Raw genomic sequence first — 17,973 nt, forward strand, 5'->3', positions numbered from 1 at the left:
ATCGATCAGCTCTCCACCTCCTCCTGAGTAATCACAGTGCACGATCATGCAGTCAAAGGAAGTACATAGTTTACAAAGTCCAGGGTTTGAATGAGATCTTTCCTCAGCTTGTACTTCAATTGCCAATCAGCTTGAGAAGTCTGACAGTGTGTCATGCTTAATTTCTGCAACTTAGGTCACAGTATTACAGTCATGCTGATCAGTTGGGCAAAACCTCAGAGAAATGCTGCATGTGCACACGTTGAAATAGTTTTAAAATGTCTAGTGCTAACATGATGCATGTGTGTTGTCTGTCAGATGGTGCCAACAAGGACACTTCATCAGCGAGCAAGTCTAAACAACATCATGTATTTACTGTACTGGCAGACATGTTTTGGTTCTGTGATACTGGAAGCCGAAGGGCACCGTTGCTAAAAGTTAACACCTCCCCCCCACTTTACTATAAAACAATCATTTCTTTCATACGTCCACTTCTTTCCTTTATCTTTTTATAAAAGTTATTTAACCTCCCTCTACTTTTACTGCTTTTTTTAAAGCAGAGAAATTTAATCTCAACATCTGTTAACACCATGTTTTAGAAAGTGAGAAAGCTTGCCATTTTCATTATGGCAACATGAAATGAATCTGTATGCGGAAAGACTAGCATTTCGTTTGATAAATATCTACAAAGGTAGCTTTAAATTCCTAAGAAAGCTTTAGTATAAAACACTTTAGGATTGTGGAAAGTGTTTTGTGCATCATTATAAAATATAAAAAGGAAAAGATATAGTTTTTGTTGTGTTATGATGTCAGTTAACGAGACAATAAACACACAATGCACTTCATTTTGAGAGTTTAATCACATAGTCCTTTTATAAATTTGTTTGCAGACTTGATCCCCACAAGTGAGCTCCTGAAAAAAAGAAAAAAAAAAAAATTGTAATTGAAGATCAGTTTTAAAAGGGTAATACAAACAACAAACAAACAAAAAACAGCAGGAGTTCAATGAATGGCATCAGTGTTCAGAGGGAGCAGCATTTTCATTTGTATGGTTACAGTTGTACACATGTACAATCACAGGATTGTAAATGTTATAAGTTAAAATATTAACAGGGACACCAGCATAAAGTTCAGAGTCATACCAGATGAAGCTCATCTCCCTCAAGCCAGTGAGCCCACCCTCGGTTTCTCTTTTCTCCTTTTTGGACACACACCAGCTTTTCATTTTCCCAGTTGACCACAGACTGTTAGAGTAACATAAAAAAATAAAATAAATAAAAAATGAACTACACAGTTTCCCCAATACTTAAACATAAATGGAGTTTACACTTTGTAAAGAGGCTGATTTTGTTTTGCACCACTGATCACAAATCTAATAGCGACCTTTAAAACTGGAGGTTACATTTTGGTAACATTTTTACCTTACAGGTGCGGTTGTCCATTCCTTTCGTTACCTCCTCGAACTCCTCTCCGGTCTTGAATGAACACTCGTAGTTTCTTAAACTACTAAGTGTCTGAATTGTGAAGCAATGTCCGTCCTGCTTAATCACTTTCTGAGGCTTCAACATAGAAGCAATCTTGCGCGTTGCAAAATCAACACCTGCATGTCAAAATGAGAGGGATAAGTGACAACACTTTCTACAAAATGTTTACACTCCAAAAAGAGTAAAAACTATAACCTGCCATATATAAGTTTTACGTACACCCAAGTTCGAGAACTCTAAACCAACTAAATATGAGGTTTTCTACTCATCTCATTTTCTGCACGCAGTCTTCCAATTTGCTTTAAAAAGGGTGAAACTTACCAAGTGCAACCATGTAGCCCTCAAAATTGACATTGCTGACCATGTTCCACGTCCCACTGAGGTTGGCAGGCATTTTGGATGTTAGGTGGCCTCTTTGGAAGACGCAACAGCAGAATTTCAAGAGTGGAAGGATGCGAAGTTGTTGGGTGGGCTCTTTTTATTGTGTGTCAAATGTGGGGTAAGGGTGATGCGTTGCTTATGCTCTAGTTAATTTGGACACATACGCAGGAGGGTGGAGCAAGACTTTTGAAATAATGTGAGGAAACTATCCTGTTCCAAATAGATTAACAGCCTTGCACGACGCAAGGTTTTTTATTTTAATTTTAATATACTCAGTTTTATTCGTACTTTTACGTGGGCTTTGTACTAAAAGAGGACTTGTGCGCAGATGTGATAATAGCGTAAAAAGCTCGAGGTAATTAAATCTGTAAGCATGCACACCTGGAGTCAGTGTTTCTTTATGAATCGTAGTTTGTGTGGAGAGGATCGGCCTCACATCCAGCCCTGTATCCGCCCAGTTTCTACCATACATGGTCGATGCTAACCTCATGAATAGAAAGTTACCGATCACTGTATTTCTCTGTGCCAGTGCAGCCGCCATGAGTCAGTATAATGCAGTAAGCGATTAAACCCAGTAGCCAAGTATCAGAAGTTCAGGCCTGTGCATTCCGGGAGTGGGTGAGGGGGTAAAAGTGATGGCGAAAGGGCGCTGAAGAAATCTCATACAATTTCAGAGTGTTAGCGAGTTTTAACAAAAATAATTTATAAGCGTCTAAAATGTTAAAACCAACTTTAAAAAAAATTTAAGCATAACTTATTGGGGCAAATGTTCTGAGTTCAAGGAGTAAAAAGTGCAGGCTTGGACAGGATGAAATACAATCCTTCCTCTGGTCAACAAGGGCGTTTGGCACTTTAATACAACACGTGCCAGGGACAGTGTTACAGTACATACGCGTCTGGATGTGCAGCATCCATGTTTCTTTACTTGCTGGTCTTCATGGCATTTCACAGCAGCAGATGGATACCAAAGAATCAGAGATTAAGATTGTAAGTACTCTCATACATAAAGATTTCAGAATGACTTTCTGTTTACTATGACCTTAATCTATTTTCCGTTCACTTCCCCCTTCACAGTCAACTACTGAATGTACTGTTCATCACAATTGTTCTGGTTCCTCAGTTCTACGTGATGGGAAGGTAAGTGGGACGCAGGCAATGGCATCATGCCATACAGCCCGCAGGTTACTCATACAAGAAGGAACATGAAGTTAACAATGGTTTCTATTTTGGTTAAAGGCCCAAATCCTCAAGATACTGCAGGCAGCCCCTTCTGAACAACCTGTCAGCCTCAGTTGCTCTGTCCTTGATGGCTTCAGGTAAGTCTCCTCAGCTCAGCAGTCCCAAAGCAGATACTCTCACAGCATTTACACAGGTTTAATAGGAACAGTGATTGTTTTTTTCAAGGTTTTGCAGTGATATTCACACTGACAGACCCAGTTCATCAGAGCTTGTGGGCTGCCTACCATGTGTTTGGTCTACTGTCATGTGGCCAAGGTTTGTGCACTACTATCCTGACTCTGACAGCAGCAGCATGTGTAAGAAAAAAAAAAGCAATATTAGCCAGTTCAACCCCTCAAAAAAACTCCTGCAGCATATCAATGATTTCTATGTACGGTATGTTCACAGGCCAAAACCACCCCTGAGCTGTACTACATGTCCCTTGTCCTAACAGTGGTCTCTGCTATCAGTACAGGTGAAAGACAACTCTCCCTTTCTCTTGCACACTGGATAATTCATTCATTCATAAAATCTTCATTTCGAAGTACTAACACCTGCTTCTGTCCGTTCAGGTTTTTTCATGGTCAGAGGAGGACTGTGGCTAACCAACAGGCACTCTGTGACAGATCCAAGCAGAAACAATGAGTTATAAAACACTCCAGCTGTCCCACAATGATATGTGACACTACACATGTAAAGAATTCATGAGGGCTCCTTGCCACCAGCAGCTTGTAATTTTAAACCAGGAGAAAGAAAAAGGGAAAGTGACTTAATCCAGCTCACATTTTTTTAATGCACACTTCAGAAAAGCAGCTGTTGATTTTCTTTTTGCACCGAGGAAATGTATTTCATGTAACAATTTATTACTAAAAAAACAATATTTCATACAGTAGATTTGACATGATTACAAGCAATGGTGTGACTGTAAATTCTGAACTGGATTTTTATCTTATTACTGAAGCTACAATAACTGACTTCTCACAATTCAGTTTCCCAGGTGAAATTTTGAAATTAACTGTAAATTCAGTTAATCGTTTGCCTATTAAATAAATTTTTTCTGTATTGTCTTGTTTTTAAATGGCAGGTGCTACTAAATTTGTTAAACACCATATTCACAACAGACTAATATAGCTAAAGAGATGACGGATGTGTTTAGCATGTTTTCTTACTTTGTTCCTAATCTTGAGGCACAAAGACAACACCACTGCTGACACTTAGTGGAATTGAGCTTTTATTTAAAGATGGTCTTCAATAAAGAAACCAAAAATATGATGTAGTGTTAATGTTGTTTTCAATCATTTTGACTCAAAAGCACCTCCAGGTTACATTAATAGAAGAAAAATGTGATCCGAGTATGGGAATGTGATTATCTCTTTAGTAAAACACATATTTTACATCACCTGATTGTGTATGTATGGCAGTACCACTCCACAAAATAAAACATTCATCCAATAAGAGCAGATTATACAGTAAACTGGATATCTTTAAATTCACCTGAGATCAGTTATAATTCACACATACAAACACCTTAATTCATCCGTGTGTTGTAACTGTCTTCCAGCAACACAACAATCGTCTGCGCTGTGTAATTTGCAAAGGAAACTTCATATATTCCTCTAGATTCCCACTCACTTCACACTTAGACTTAAATGATCAAAAATCTTCATATGCATTTCTCACACACACACACACACACACACACACACACACACACACACACACACACACATATAAAAAAATACTCATATGAGGTTAAAACTTTTAAGAACATGGACCAATGATTTCATTAATGACAAATTACATACACTCAGCATCCCTTCTAACTCATTTCTGGTTTATAGTACCGTGTTAAACCTACGCCATAACCTATCCTTTGGCCTGACATGCACTGTCAACAGGTGTGACAGGTATGTTTGGTAATATCCTCTGTAAACACAGATTATTGATTAGCACCAGTATAATTCCTCTATTTAACAAAATCTAATAGGCTGTAATTGTATAGCCTGCTTATTGTGCTAATGAAAGTGGATACATGCTGTTATTCTTGTTTCCCAAGCTCCAACATAACTTTTAAAAAAGTGATTCTTTGCCTTCATAAACTCAAATAATTTTGAGTAAAATGAAACTAAAATATATAAAAATATATATAAAAGGTTTATTTATTCATATAATTTATCATTAAGGAAAATATGCTAGGTGCTAGGTTAATGCTTGGTATAAACTAAATGTGTACCAATCAAGTAATTATGTAACAAATGCTTGGAAAATATACATGTAATCAAATTACCTAAAGTCAGCATTTTGGGCATAAATATTTTTTGGGTGCACCTGTATAGACTGAGTCGTTTCTGAACTCTTATCTACTTCTTGCGGTGCTGTAAAGCTAACTATTTATCAAGATTTCCCATATGGAAAAGATATATATAAATCTTATAAAGTTTGTATCTGTCTTGTGTGAAACTTGTATGAAAAGCATACAAAAATTATATAATGAAACTTGTATGTTTTGGATACTTACTAAAGCAATATATGAAAATAATGAGAAAGTGGCCACTTTCATGAGTAAATCATATAAGTTTTTACTATTTCTTTTCCATATGGGTTATTATCTCCAAGTCCAACATAAACGGCTCAGTTTCACTTGTAATGGAAGTTCAATGCACCAGCGTACAATGCAAACTATGTCCGCTCACTATGGTTGCGATGCAGATTTATTGCAGTGTAATAAACTAGGCTTAACTCTAAAGTTAGGGCTATCGTCACATTATAAAACACTTACACCTTACATTCACCTTGTGGAAAACTCCTGTTCCATTAGTCAAGCCTTACTGAAGACGAGCAGTTCTTTAAATGTAAGAAACCACAAACGTCTTCGCTGCTTCACAACCACATGGACACCAACAAAGGGCTGTTTTCAACAATGTTCTACTGATTTCCTATTTTGATCAAGTTTGGTCTATGTATACACTGTTATGATCTCAAACGGTGCGCTGGAGGGAAATAAATTAGAAGCCTGGAAGAGTTTAGCAGTTCTGCTCAGTACATGTGATTTGAGTTAATAACCTTTCCTATATGGTCCTCCTATATGTGCTGGTTCATATATTCTTTCTCATCAACCAACAGTCCAATTAAAGCAGCTCCAAAGACATTTGTCTGATTGCAAGGTAGAGATTACATTCTTATCCTAAAAGTGCATCATAGTCTATGTACCAAACAAGGTTACCATTAGTAGGCTTCACACCAGTGACAGGCCATTTGTCTGGGTTGTCCTTCACACGGCTCAGCTGGGTGATCAGCTCGTGTTTGCCTTTGCCCATCACCAAAAGGGCAACTTTGCGGGCTCGATTAATGACATTAAAGGTGAGGCTCATACGCTGGTGTGGCTTGGAGGGGCTCTCAGTGAGGGCCACCAGACTATCGCCAAGTTCATCAGCTTTGCCACCGGGGAACAAAGAGGCTGTGTGGCCATCATAGCCGACACCCAGCAGTACAAAGTGGAAGCTGGAGCTGTTAACCAATTTAACGAGTTGCTTCTCATACATTAGCGCTCCTCCATCTTCCTCCACACATAGGCGCTGGTTGAGATGCACTGGCATGGGGTGGATGTTGTAATACGGGATTCTCACATGTTGCAGTAGATGGTCATGCAAGTTGCGGAAGTTGGACTCCAGTTCCGTCGGCAGCACGCAGCGCTCGTCCACCATCCAAACATGTGTGTTCCTCCAGGGGAAGGTGAAATGGTGATCGGCCAACCTGTGAAACAGAGCAAGGGGAGTAGATCCACCGGAGAGGGCGAGATGGAAAACACCACCCTCATAAATAGCTGCCTCTGCTGCTTCCTGAATATCTGCAGCGAGCTTGTCAACAAGCTGCTCGGCCCATGCAGACACCATTTCAGAACTGCGAAATTTACCTTGCATCACTTGGAAACCATTTGTGGATGTGCCACCCAAATGATCAGTACTGATTATCACCACCTCATTGTTGTAGCTAACGTCTTTCCCTTTCAGATGGATGTCCAGCACGTCTGCATTATCAGCACCACCTGGGTAGATGCGCGGAAATGTGCTGGCTAAACTGCTGAGCAGCGGTGTCCATAAGTCCCAGGAAGCCAACAGGTTCTCTGTACTAATGAAGCTATTCTTCTGTCCCAAAAAGATGTGAGAAATAAGTTCTGCATAAGCTTCCTTCTGCTCCATTGGAATCTGGATGTAGAAGTCTGAAATAGGCAATCCAAAAACGTTGACGTCTTTGTGCTCCGTCACTTCCTTCCACTCACTGTCTACTAGAGCTGGCTTGAACAAATTCTTACTAACAAGAATTGCTGGATATTGAAGGCTGCCATGTCCAAAGTAGAAAACTATCTGCTTGGGCTTGCAGTGAACGTTATTGTGGTTTTGAACACAAAATATGTCATTTTTAAAAAGAACACGTGCGTATCCCACCCGCTCATCTAGCATCTTCCCTGAGATCAAAAGGATCGGCATGCCTTCATATTGTGCGTCATCAATCTGTGCGAGTACAGCTAAAAAATAGAAACACGAGTAAATATTAGCATCTAAACAGTGAAGGAGATGTAATGCAGCACACTTACAGCAGAATGTAAGGAGACAAACTTTCAGTACTTGCCTGCAAATGTTGGAGTGTGACTGACGTGATCTTTGGTCTTATTCAGCTCCTGCTGAACTTCTGCTTTGTAAGTTTGGTACTGACCGATCACAGCTTGATTCTTTCCTAAAGGAAGCATGGAACTAAGGATCTGCAGCTTGTTTCCAAGGACTTCCTCACTTCTGCTCACGTTCTTGGGAAGCCTCATGGTCAACAGTGTCATGACCTCAGTCAGGTGGTTCTGTAGCACATCCCTGATGACCCCATACTGGTCATAGAAGGCAATGCGACCTTTTGAGGAGAAAATAACAAAGACAGGGTAAGAATACATGATTCAATCACCAAAAAAAAAATGTCTATGATTTACCCATGTCTCAAAATACCGTAGTAATTAAGAGAGTTGATAAACCCTTTAATCACCTTTAACATCCAGAGTCTCTTTCAGTACAATCTCCACTCTCTCGATGTGGTGCTTGTTCCAGATGGGATCAAGTAATTTTTTGTTTTGTATTCTAAAAGGAAGCATCTTTGAAACCACCTTTGGAAAAAAGGAAACATAAGATGTTTGGATTTGGATTCAGATTCATTTAAGAGTCAAGGGTGGAAGGCATGCACTGTGTAGGACTTCCATACCTGTTTCCCCAAGTAGTGGTCAATTCTGTACATTTCTTCTTCCGTCAGTGAGCTGCGAAGTTGAGATGCCAGTACCTGAGCACTCCCGTAGTCATGTCCAAAAGGTTTTTCAAGCACCACCCTCAGCCAAGCCCCACTTTTTGGCCTGCAACTACTATTAATCTTCTCAGCAATATCTGCATATGCAAAAGCTGGTACAGAGAGGTAAAAGAGCCTGCCTGCCTCCGTCATTCCCTCTTCTTGAAGCTGTTGCTCAATGTGCTTGGCCAGATCCTGATAGTCCTCTAATGACTTTAGTTGGCGATACTGTGCGAGCCGCAGAAACTGGTCTTTCAGCAGAGCACAGCGCTCCTGAGAAACATCCTTTGAGCAGGAGACTGCCTTCAGAATCTCAAAGAGCACTGGTGTGGCCTTTTCAGTGGGGGACTGTCCCCCGCCATAGAAAGAAAAGGTGTTTCCACTACTGACTTGGTTGATATACAGCTGGAAGAATCCCTGCCACAGGTACTTCTTCGCCAGGTCACCCGTGCCTCCCACTATGACTACCGAAACATGGCCAGGTCTCTGTGCTTCCTCGCCCTCCTTACCATTTCCTCCCTGGGTGCACAACGCGACCAGGAGGAAGAACACAGTCAAAAACATTGTCCGGTCCTAATGGTCCAAACCCCTGTATGAACACAGCAATGAAAGAAGGGCATTCATCTCAGGAACACTATGCAATAGCAGATTATATTAAAGCTAGACAAAGTTTGCAGATTGTTTTCATAAGCTAATCGTTCAAGTGAATAGTTGTCTGTGTCTATGTGACAGCCCTGCAACAGTATGATAACTGGTCAGCTGTGACACACAGTGGCAGCCACCGTGGGGAATATTTTCTTGGCACACTTTGTACCAAGCATGTTTTAAACACCCTAGCCTACCTGAATATTGTTGCTAACCATGTCCATCCTTTTAAAAGCTCATTGTACCCATCTTCTCATGGCTATTTCCAACAGGTTAATGTGCTATGTCAAAGAGCTCAACTGGTTTCTTGAACATTGACAATTAATTCACTGTATGCAAATGGACTCCACAGTGACAAGTTCTTCATCCAGCAGAGCACCTTTGGGATGTGGTAATTCACATCATTGATGTGCAGCAACAAATCTGGAGCAATAAAACCTTTACAGCACCATAGATATGCTATGAAGAATTAAGGCAGCTCTAAAGGCAAAGGAGGATCTGACCCGGTGCTAAGAAGATGTAACTAACAGCCAGTGGGTGTATTTGTGACATACAGAGTGCCGTCTGACAAGAAAAGCCCCCAAAACGGTCAGTTTTACTAACCTGATGCATAAACAAACAGTTAATCAGAATATTTGAATATTGATTTTCTGTTCATCAACTTTCAGCTCTGAGCGCTTCATAAAAGAAATTCCTCTGGTTACAAAGTCAAATGAAATATTAACAGAGACATTAATGCAGTTACGCTCGTGATGTAATATACATGCAATGTCTGTCTTTGGTCATATCGACTGTCCAAAATATCATGTGCAAAATAATGTTTAAAGCATATCACTTAATACAGTACACAACCATCAACTTGTATGCCAGAAATCTAAGAAATATGCCAGACAACCATTTTAAAAAGCAACAGTTAGCAGTGGTAAATGTATATAAATAGAGCTAAAAAAAAACAACAACCCATACTTAGCAAAATCTCTGTCCTGAGCTTTTCCGAAGTCCCTTGAGAGGCAGAGATACTGTCATGAGTGTAATGATTACCGGATACTGGTGGATAAGGGGCGTAGCTTTTGCACTTTGCTCGGGGCGTTGAGCTTCCAGTACAAGAGCTGAGCTGTTCTTGGCGTTTTGGGGAAATCCAAATAACTTACTGATGATTTTTCAAGGACCTGCAAACATTTATTGAGCAAGTAACACATTTAATGGGAGCAAAGGGGATCCCATGCTCTGCTGGATGAACACAGGGTCACAAACTGTAATCAGAGGGGAACAGTCTGAGAACAGGCAAACAATCCGCACTCATTAATATCCAAAACACCGCTATCAGGCACACGAAAATCTCTTAAAGGTATCTGTTGAACTTTGTTTTCTCACCGCAAAATGTGACTATGACGGAGAGTGAAAATTATTCACAGTGAACTGAAAACCAGCAGAAAGAGGCTGATTTTATTACGGAGTGCAATATCTGGAATCGCTGCAGCTTGCATGTTTGCACAATGCAAAGCAAACAGCAAAGGCCACCCTCATGAAGGCAGGCTGCTTCAGCGGCAGCTGATTTTTTTGTTTTACTTTTTTTTAGAAGTACTGCAGTCATCAAAACTGTTGGTACTATTTCTTTGTAGTATTTTGTTTATATTGTAATCCTCCCTCACAGATCAGCAGCTTTTTAATATTTTTTGCTTCTTTAGGGTTCTTCTGTAGCTCTGACCTACATGTGACACTTTGTTCCTCGTCAGTCAAAAGCTACTTTCATTTTCTTTCCTCTTTAAATCAGCACAGACAATCTTCCTTGAGTCTTCCTGACTCATCTATCCGTGAAACTCTTTATAAATAGCAAAGGGGAAAAACAGGGAAAGACTGCATCTTCTGTTCTACCGTGCACATACGATCAAGTGACTATCCCATATCTTATATTCAAAAACCCGCCAGGCACTGGTGAAATTCTGTGGACATGAAGTGCTTTTTCCAGGTGCCAAGTTAAACGGCATTAGACAGAGTCCACTGACGATCGGCACAATAAAAGATTTGTCTGACAACTGAGGAGTATTGATGAGGACTGGAAAAAGCACTGAAGAGATATCCTGTGTTCGCTTTCTGTCATTGTGGTGAGATCTGTCACAGTCAAGCCTTAAGAAGAAACTCCAGATCAAACTGCTATTAATACTAATTCAAACGCTCACTTATGGATATAAAAAAAAACAACTATAGAACCTATTCATTCATCCTATATTACCAATAAGTAATTTCAGTTACAAAATATAATGCGAACACCAAAGGTCACCTCATGAAAGGAGCTCTCAGTATAGCAGGACTTATTGAAATGTGGTCTGACTTTCATCTAAACTGCATGTAGAGACAAAACTCTACTCACTGGCACTTTATTACGCACACCTTGCTAGCACTGAGTTGACTGTGGGGGGTATTTGGGTACAAAGAATTCATTATTGGTGTTTAGGAAACCAGCTTGAGATGATTTGAGCTTTGAGATGTGGTGAGTTATCCCACAGTCATCAGAAGATGGGTACACTGTGGTCATAAAGACACGGACATGGTCAGCAAGATTTCACAGGTAGACCACCTGAGTAATAAAAAGTGTACCAAGAAACCAGTTTCTGAAATGCTCACAACAACAACAATTATGTCAACTTCAAAGTCACATAAATCACTTTTCTTCTCCCATTCTGATGCTCAGCAGGCCAGCCCCTCCTGACCGTCCCTACACGCTTAAAAGCACTGAGTGGCTGCCATATTGGATTGGCTGATTAGATATTTTGAGTTAAGGAGCAGCTAAACAAGTGCACTTAGTAAACTGCCCGGTCCATATGAGCACTTTCAGCAGCAGCAATCTGCAGGGGGAGTTTTAGATCACCCCCTTCTTTTTTCCTGAGCATTTTAAACGGCGAAAAAGCAAATACAATAACTAGTGCAGTAAACATAAATGCTGCTGACAGAGCTCAGCTGCCACCAGCTGTGTAACGTCCACAGGGATTTGATCCGAAATTCACAAGCCATCGCTACAAACTGTAAAACTGTACATAGACACAGATGCTGCATTGAAGCCGCCTGCTTTCCACACAGTCGCTCGCCTTCCTGGCATAACAAGCAAAAAAAACCACGACGTCACATGAAGGGTGGACAACATGTTTATCCCACGAGTCCACCTGCTAGCTGTCCCACTTCACTTCCGCTACCTACACACAATACACACGGCTCTGCAAGCGTCTCGGTAAAAGTACAGCCGTGTCGACGCTACAAAAACACGCGAAGCAACTAAAGCAGAAATGTTCGCAACAGACGCACTCTTTAAAAAGTTACAACTGGAAACGACGAACCTGCCCAGTGGCGAAGGCTACCGCGCGCTCTTCCTGTACCAGTCACGTGACACCCCTCAATCCAAAGGCAGGCTGCTAACATGATAAATACATGTTTTCCAAGACTTTGAGCTTCCTCTGCGCAGTTCTTTTGAATGATGCCGTTTGAAAACATTACCATGTTGACTAGCGTGTTGCAGGGTGTCATAAAATACAATTGTAAGGATGGTTTGTTAATGAGTGTCCCGAAAACCTTGAGTTGAAGTCAAGGTTGACTGAGTTTACGCACTGGAGGCATTAAAACATCATGGCAAGTGTCAAGGACCAGACTCACGGTCAGAATCACTTTGAAACTCGATTTGTATAAACCAGCTTATATTTGGAGAGGTAAAGTAGGAATTAAACGGTTCTTTGATTTACCTGAAAATGTCATGTTTTAATTTTAACCAAATACTTTCATATATGTTTTAGTTTTTTCTTTAAGAATAACACACTTTAAAATCTGAGGCGGTCTTAAATAAACTATTAAACATTAACGCCCACAAAACAACATGTTATATTGTTTCAATCCAGCATGAAAGTTGAATGAAAACTGCTTTCCCCCCATTTTTCAATACTTTCACGTTAAAAAGTAGTCTACAATTTTTTTTTTGCATTATTGTAAAATTTAACTAAATGCCGTTCAGAAATTGGCACTAATTATCTTTTGCAACATGAACTTTTTTTTAATTATTATTATTAGTGAGTTCTCAAATGTGGGACAGGGTGGTTTTATGGCCTCCATATTTTAACTAGCCAGAAACTCACACTATAGATTGTAATTCACTTTGATGGTAAGAATGACCTGTCCTTGATATATGAAGTAAAAATTTTTACTGAAATTATTGTATATTGCCAAATATAAAATGAAACAGTCCCGTTTGCCCTTTATTGCACTTATATTGATTTCATAAAGAATCCACAGTTCAGGGTCAAGAGCCCAGCGCATGAGGATGAATATCTCACCGTGTTATATGACTTTTATCAGCTGTTCTGAGTCCCTGTCTGTTGCTCATGACTTGGTGGCAGATGCACTCTGCAGCGTTTTGCTGTAACAAGGGCGACCCCTGTTGGTGTCTGAGCGATACAGCTGTTCTACTCGTGTCCTCCCCTTCACCCTCTGAAAACTCAAAATACTTCGTCTCAGACTTAAAAAATAACGTGGTTAAATAATCTGCCTTTCATCTGCAACTATAGAAAAATAGAATTACTTAATTAAGAGATTTTAACTGGATGGCATTCACTGCATTATTCAGCTGTCTCATGTCATCACGCCTACCTCGGACAAAGCAGGTGTCCTTTTGGCTGAATAATGATCTGATTGTTGTCCTTTCTGGTCCTCCCTTGTATTTTGGCTGAACAGATGTGGTTGTTTCAGCAGCTTTGATTCAGCGGGGTCATGTGTGTGTGAGTTAACAGCTAGTTAACTTCTCAACCTCTCAGAATCAGATTTAAAATCTTACTTTCTAACTTAGCTGGAAGTGTTTGTATTGCATGGATTTGGACACTTCTAGGCAAAGTACTTGTTAAACAATCTCACCACAGCATCCTTCAGTAGATGTTCAGTAGGAGTTTTGGAGCATTTCAGCACAAAATCTTCCTAAACTACTTTTCCCAAGGTTATGGAATAATTTTGTTGTTTGATCTGTTGTACCAAGTGTGAAATAAATAAATAAATGAAAATGAAATGAAATGAAAATGAAATTTTCAACCTCAGCTTTTAGAAGATTTTAACGTGTTATTAAGCTAGTAGTTAATAACATAACAGGGCTTACAGAAAAAGAATAAATAAATAAATAAAAGAACCACCTAAACCTACAATTATGATTACGACAGGAGGCACACACAAACCAAATAACCTCACTACTACCTTACAAACAGCTGTAATGCCGGTGATCAAACCTCCCAAGTTGGCTGGCTACTGTGAAGTGTAAACAGTCAACAGAATGGAGCATCCTGTGTTTGTGTGTGTCACAGACTGTGTGTGTGCGGAGGGGAGGGGAGTGTGTTGCAAAAGAAAAAGAGCCCATGCAGAGTGTGCTAGGCCAGCTGTCACAGCTATAACCTCGACTTGAGAGCAAGCTGGAGGGCCACCGTCTGTGTGTGTGTGTGTGTTGCCACCCCACATCCCCCAGACATTCCCCACAACCCCTGGCTTCCTTCCTCCCCTTTGTTAAGCCTGCGGGGCAGACTTTGTCAAGCTGAGCACACAAACTGATGCATATGAATGCGTGCCGTCATCTTTATTAGGCCCCCTTGCCAACACCCATTACATTTAACACGGGTCTTTACTGAAGGAGATTTCACTCTCAGTCATGCTCTCATCCCCCAACTCACTCTCAGGCATGTAGGATTAAAGCAGCCGCAGTCTGGGAGAAATCCGAATACACAACCTGTTGCATGCTAATAAGGAAACTTAATACTGAGCAATGAACAAAGGCTCATATTTTTTAAATGACTGGTTGTTCCGGCGAGTAATTTTAAAGTTGGTTCAGACTTGTTATTTGATGTTTAGCTTTAAAGGTAAATTTAATTACAGACGGTTTTATATTTCAAAGGTGAGACAAAATGTGTCAAACTGTATTACTTTCTGTTCTTGCAAAAAAAAAAAAATGCCCGTATTCTGTGTTGATTTTTCTGCAGCTGCTCTTTGAAGCAGGCAGTGCTGATTGATTGGGGCTAAGTCACAAGGAGACATAACCTATGTATGTATGAGTAATGCTTCTGTGTTTTAACCACATTCTCACATTTCTTTTCTTCATATTGCAAAACTTGTCTGAGCGTGTTCTTTCCTTTTGTTTCCAAGTGCTATGTTGCACATAACATAGTGCACAGAGACACCAGACACCCGCCCCAAATTCCAGTTCAGAGAGGCAGTATTTCCAGTGGTGGCATGTGGAGCTTTAAAAAGGAAATCACTGAGGACATGGGGGGGGGGGGGATGCACAACCTTTTCAGATAACAGACAGTGAAGAATAAAGACATTTCCATAGCATCTATTCACTGTTTGTAAGACAGATAAATGGGTGTTTTAAAAAACACAACCCCCCAAAAAAACCTAATGTGAGATTATGAGGTTTTGTGGTTTTTATTTAGTTTTCGGTGACATCCTGCCCCTTGCTTGTGTGAAGACATACATACTTTGTGCTCTTGTACGGAGCTGAGATAACTCCTGTATTTGTCCGTACATGATTTTTGTTTTATATTCTTTTCAAGCTGTGAAACACAACACACGCATGGTGCAATTTTTCTTCCATCAGATAAGTTAAAGGATTTTAGGCTCACAGAAACCCTTTTGAAAGCAGCACGATTATCTCAAACATGTCTCTCATAAAGTGGTAACTGAAACTGAAGTGATTTTCCTGTGATTCAGATTTAGTCATCTCAACAACCTCTTAAAAAAAGCAGCCGTTTCACTGAAACTGTAACCCACATGTTTAAGTAAACTACTGGTTCCATTTAAAGCCAGTTATTTTGACTATAATAATGCAGCAAATGAATACAAATTTTGTAAATGTATTTACCTTAATATTTCCATTTTATGTTACTTTGTATTTCTACTTCACTGCACTTAAATTATTTGGTATTTTGTACAGTATTTACTTTACAGCAGTAGTAATTAGTTACATTTCAAGTTGAGATTTAAATACTTGGATGCTAGTACAGATCAGTCCAGAGGGCGACCCATATGCCGAAAGGCTACAGCAGGGGTCTGGGTTCAGTTCCGGCCCAGGCCATTTCCTGCATGTCATTTCCAGTGTTCTCTGCCCCTCTCTTCCTGTCTGCTTTACTGTTCTGTCATAAAATGAATTAAGACCAAAAAATACAACAAACACACAGGAAATAATAATGAAGAGTGGTTTTAAATTAAACTACCCAGTGGAACAAATGCAGCTCGCAAATAAAGTAAACAAAACAGTAATTTAATCATGTAAAACTGACAATGGTCTTTATTATGTAAGTTCATATTGTTGGTCATTAGTATTTACACTTATTTAAAAGAAAAAGTGATTTTTCACAGGACTCACCCAAGATTAGCTTGTAGGACCACATACTGAAGCAATCACTTTCACTTTGATTTTATCAGTCTCTCTTGTTTCAGTTTGTGAGCGTTTATTTATGCCCAGCTCTCTGAAGGTTGATGTCCGGACCTTCACAGGGCCATCACAGCACCCTGATTCTTTTCTTTTTCAGACATTTAGCTGTAGATTTGCTGCTATGGTTGGGATTATTGTCATGTTGCATGATCCACTTTTGGCCAAGCTTTAGCTGACAGACAAATGACATATTTGACTCTAGAATACTTTTCTATACAGAGGAGTTCACGGTCAACTACAATGTGCCCAGGGCCTGTGACTGTAAAACAAGCCCAAATCCTTATCCGTTCACTGCCGTGTTTGACGGCTGGTTTGAGGTATTTGCACTGATATGCTTTGTTGGGTTTTCTCCTACTTGGCATTGTGCATTATAGCCAGAAGTCTTGCAGTTAGTTCAGATGCAACTTTGCAAACTTTGCAGAGAAGAGGCAGTGAGTTTGCTGGGATGTCCACTTTTTGAAAGATTGTGGCAGTGTATTAACACACACCTCAGTGCTCCAGAAAACTGCCTTGACTTGAGTTAATCAAGTGCAATTTATCAGCAGCACTTTGCTACTAGTCTTAATTCCTATGGAAGCAGTAAGGATGTGCTTGGTTTTTCATAGAATTGCATAGAGTCCTGCTACTTTATTTAAGTAAATGATTAGAGGGCTTCCTTCACTGTTAGGTGATAGACATAAAAATGCATGCACAAACGTGTGAACTCATCATTTCGTAACAAGGGTTTTGGGGGCTCTCACTGAGAGTGTGGTGGAAAACAGTAGGTGCATTTCATGTTAGTGCTACACAAAAACACCCCAGTGCTTTCAGTGGTGTTCCACTTCTCTGTTTGCTGATACGACAAAAAGTGTAAGGAAAGCGAGGGTATGGGGGAGCCAGGTTTGAATGACATGGTGTTGCTGCCACGACTGTTGTTCACTGACCCACAAAATGCAGGCCCAGCCCCCAGTGTGAAGTACTTTTGTGTTGTCATCACCCTCAGAAGCCTGGGACCTGTGATGGGAGGGTGTTTGAGCGATCTGAGGCGGCAGTCCACTCTCCAGAAGGTTACATGCTCTGTTCGGTGGCTAAAAAGAAGCCTGTATTGTAATGAAAGCATTTGCATACTTTTGTATTAGAGAGGGTATTAACCTCTGACACCTTTGAGAACTGGTTGACAAGAGGCCACTTCTCACAGTCTAAGCGTTAACACACTTGAAAATAACACCTAAGCGTACCTCAGTGTGTATCAAAATCAATAAAGAGAGGAGGAAAAGGTCTGCTTAGGTTTTTGAGATTGAAGTTGGCTTCAAGTGGCCGTTCACCCTCAACAGAGAGTGTTGGAGGATTTGAAAATGAGAGATCTTGTGGATCTTAAGCATGATGTTGGCTCTTTGAGACTGAAAACCAGACCAAATGTTTTTTTTCTTAAAGAGAGTTGCAAAACTAAAGTCTCTTGTGTTGAGTGACTGACATGAAGAAAGTGTTTGGGGAGTCATTAACAAATTGCAGATGGAGAGA

At 40.2% G+C, this 17,973-nt stretch overlaps 3 protein-coding genes across 5 annotated transcripts; 1 reads left to right on the top strand and 2 right to left on the bottom strand.

Annotated features, from left to right (window-relative positions):
* Positions 1-820: 820 nt before the first annotated feature.
* On the bottom strand, positions 821-2,157 carry rbp7b (retinol binding protein 7b, cellular). The gene is made up of 4 exons (XM_086292798.1): positions 1,785-2,157; positions 1,401-1,579; positions 1,122-1,223; positions 821-892 (listed from the first exon to the last, which is right to left on the bottom strand). Exons 1-4 carry the CDS (start codon positions 1,855-1,857, stop codon positions 839-841), a joined length of 408 nt encoding a protein of 135 aa, XP_086148924.1. The 5' UTR covers positions 1,858-2,157; the 3' UTR covers positions 821-838.
* On the top strand, positions 1,439-4,787 carry LOC147330884 (uncharacterized). Of its 2 annotated transcripts, XM_086292797.1 has the most exons (7): positions 1,439-1,930; positions 2,796-2,831; positions 2,919-2,981; positions 3,081-3,160; positions 3,249-3,379; positions 3,471-3,537; positions 3,635-4,787. In XM_086292797.1, exons 1-7 carry the CDS (start codon positions 1,863-1,865, stop codon positions 3,712-3,714), a joined length of 525 nt encoding a protein of 174 aa, XP_086148923.1. In that variant the 5' UTR covers positions 1,439-1,862; the 3' UTR covers positions 3,715-4,787. The 2 variants fall into 2 exon arrangements, with proteins under 2 accessions (XP_086148923.1, XP_086148922.1); XM_086292796.1 differs by lacking the exon at positions 1,439-1,930 and having other exon boundaries at positions 1,989-2,831.
* On the bottom strand, positions 4,271-12,407 carry h6pd (hexose-6-phosphate dehydrogenase (glucose 1-dehydrogenase)). Of its 2 annotated transcripts, none has more exons than XM_086292795.1 (5): positions 12,359-12,407; positions 8,304-8,970; positions 8,091-8,208; positions 7,692-7,961; positions 4,271-7,587 (listed from the first exon to the last, which is right to left on the bottom strand). In XM_086292795.1, the coding sequence occupies exons 2-5, from the start codon at positions 8,943-8,945 to the stop codon at positions 6,242-6,244; spliced, it is 2,376 nt and encodes a 791-aa protein (XP_086148921.1). In that variant the 5' UTR covers positions 8,946-8,970; positions 12,359-12,407; the 3' UTR covers positions 4,271-6,241. The 2 variants fall into 2 exon arrangements, with proteins under 2 accessions (XP_086148921.1, XP_086148920.1); XM_086292794.1 differs by lacking the exon at positions 12,359-12,407 and adding an exon at positions 9,993-12,322.
* Positions 12,408-17,973: the final 5,566 nt, after the last annotated feature.

The sequence above is a fragment of the Aulonocara sp. 'chitande type north' Nkhata Bay genome, linkage group LG5 (genome assembly GCF_057382095.1).
Source record: "Aulonocara sp. 'chitande type north' Nkhata Bay isolate Kocher_YH1m ecotype deep benthic linkage group LG5, A_spYH_male_GT1.1, whole genome shotgun sequence".
Classification (NCBI taxonomy): Eukaryota; Metazoa; Chordata; class Actinopteri; order Cichliformes; family Cichlidae; genus Aulonocara; species Aulonocara sp. 'chitande type north' Nkhata Bay.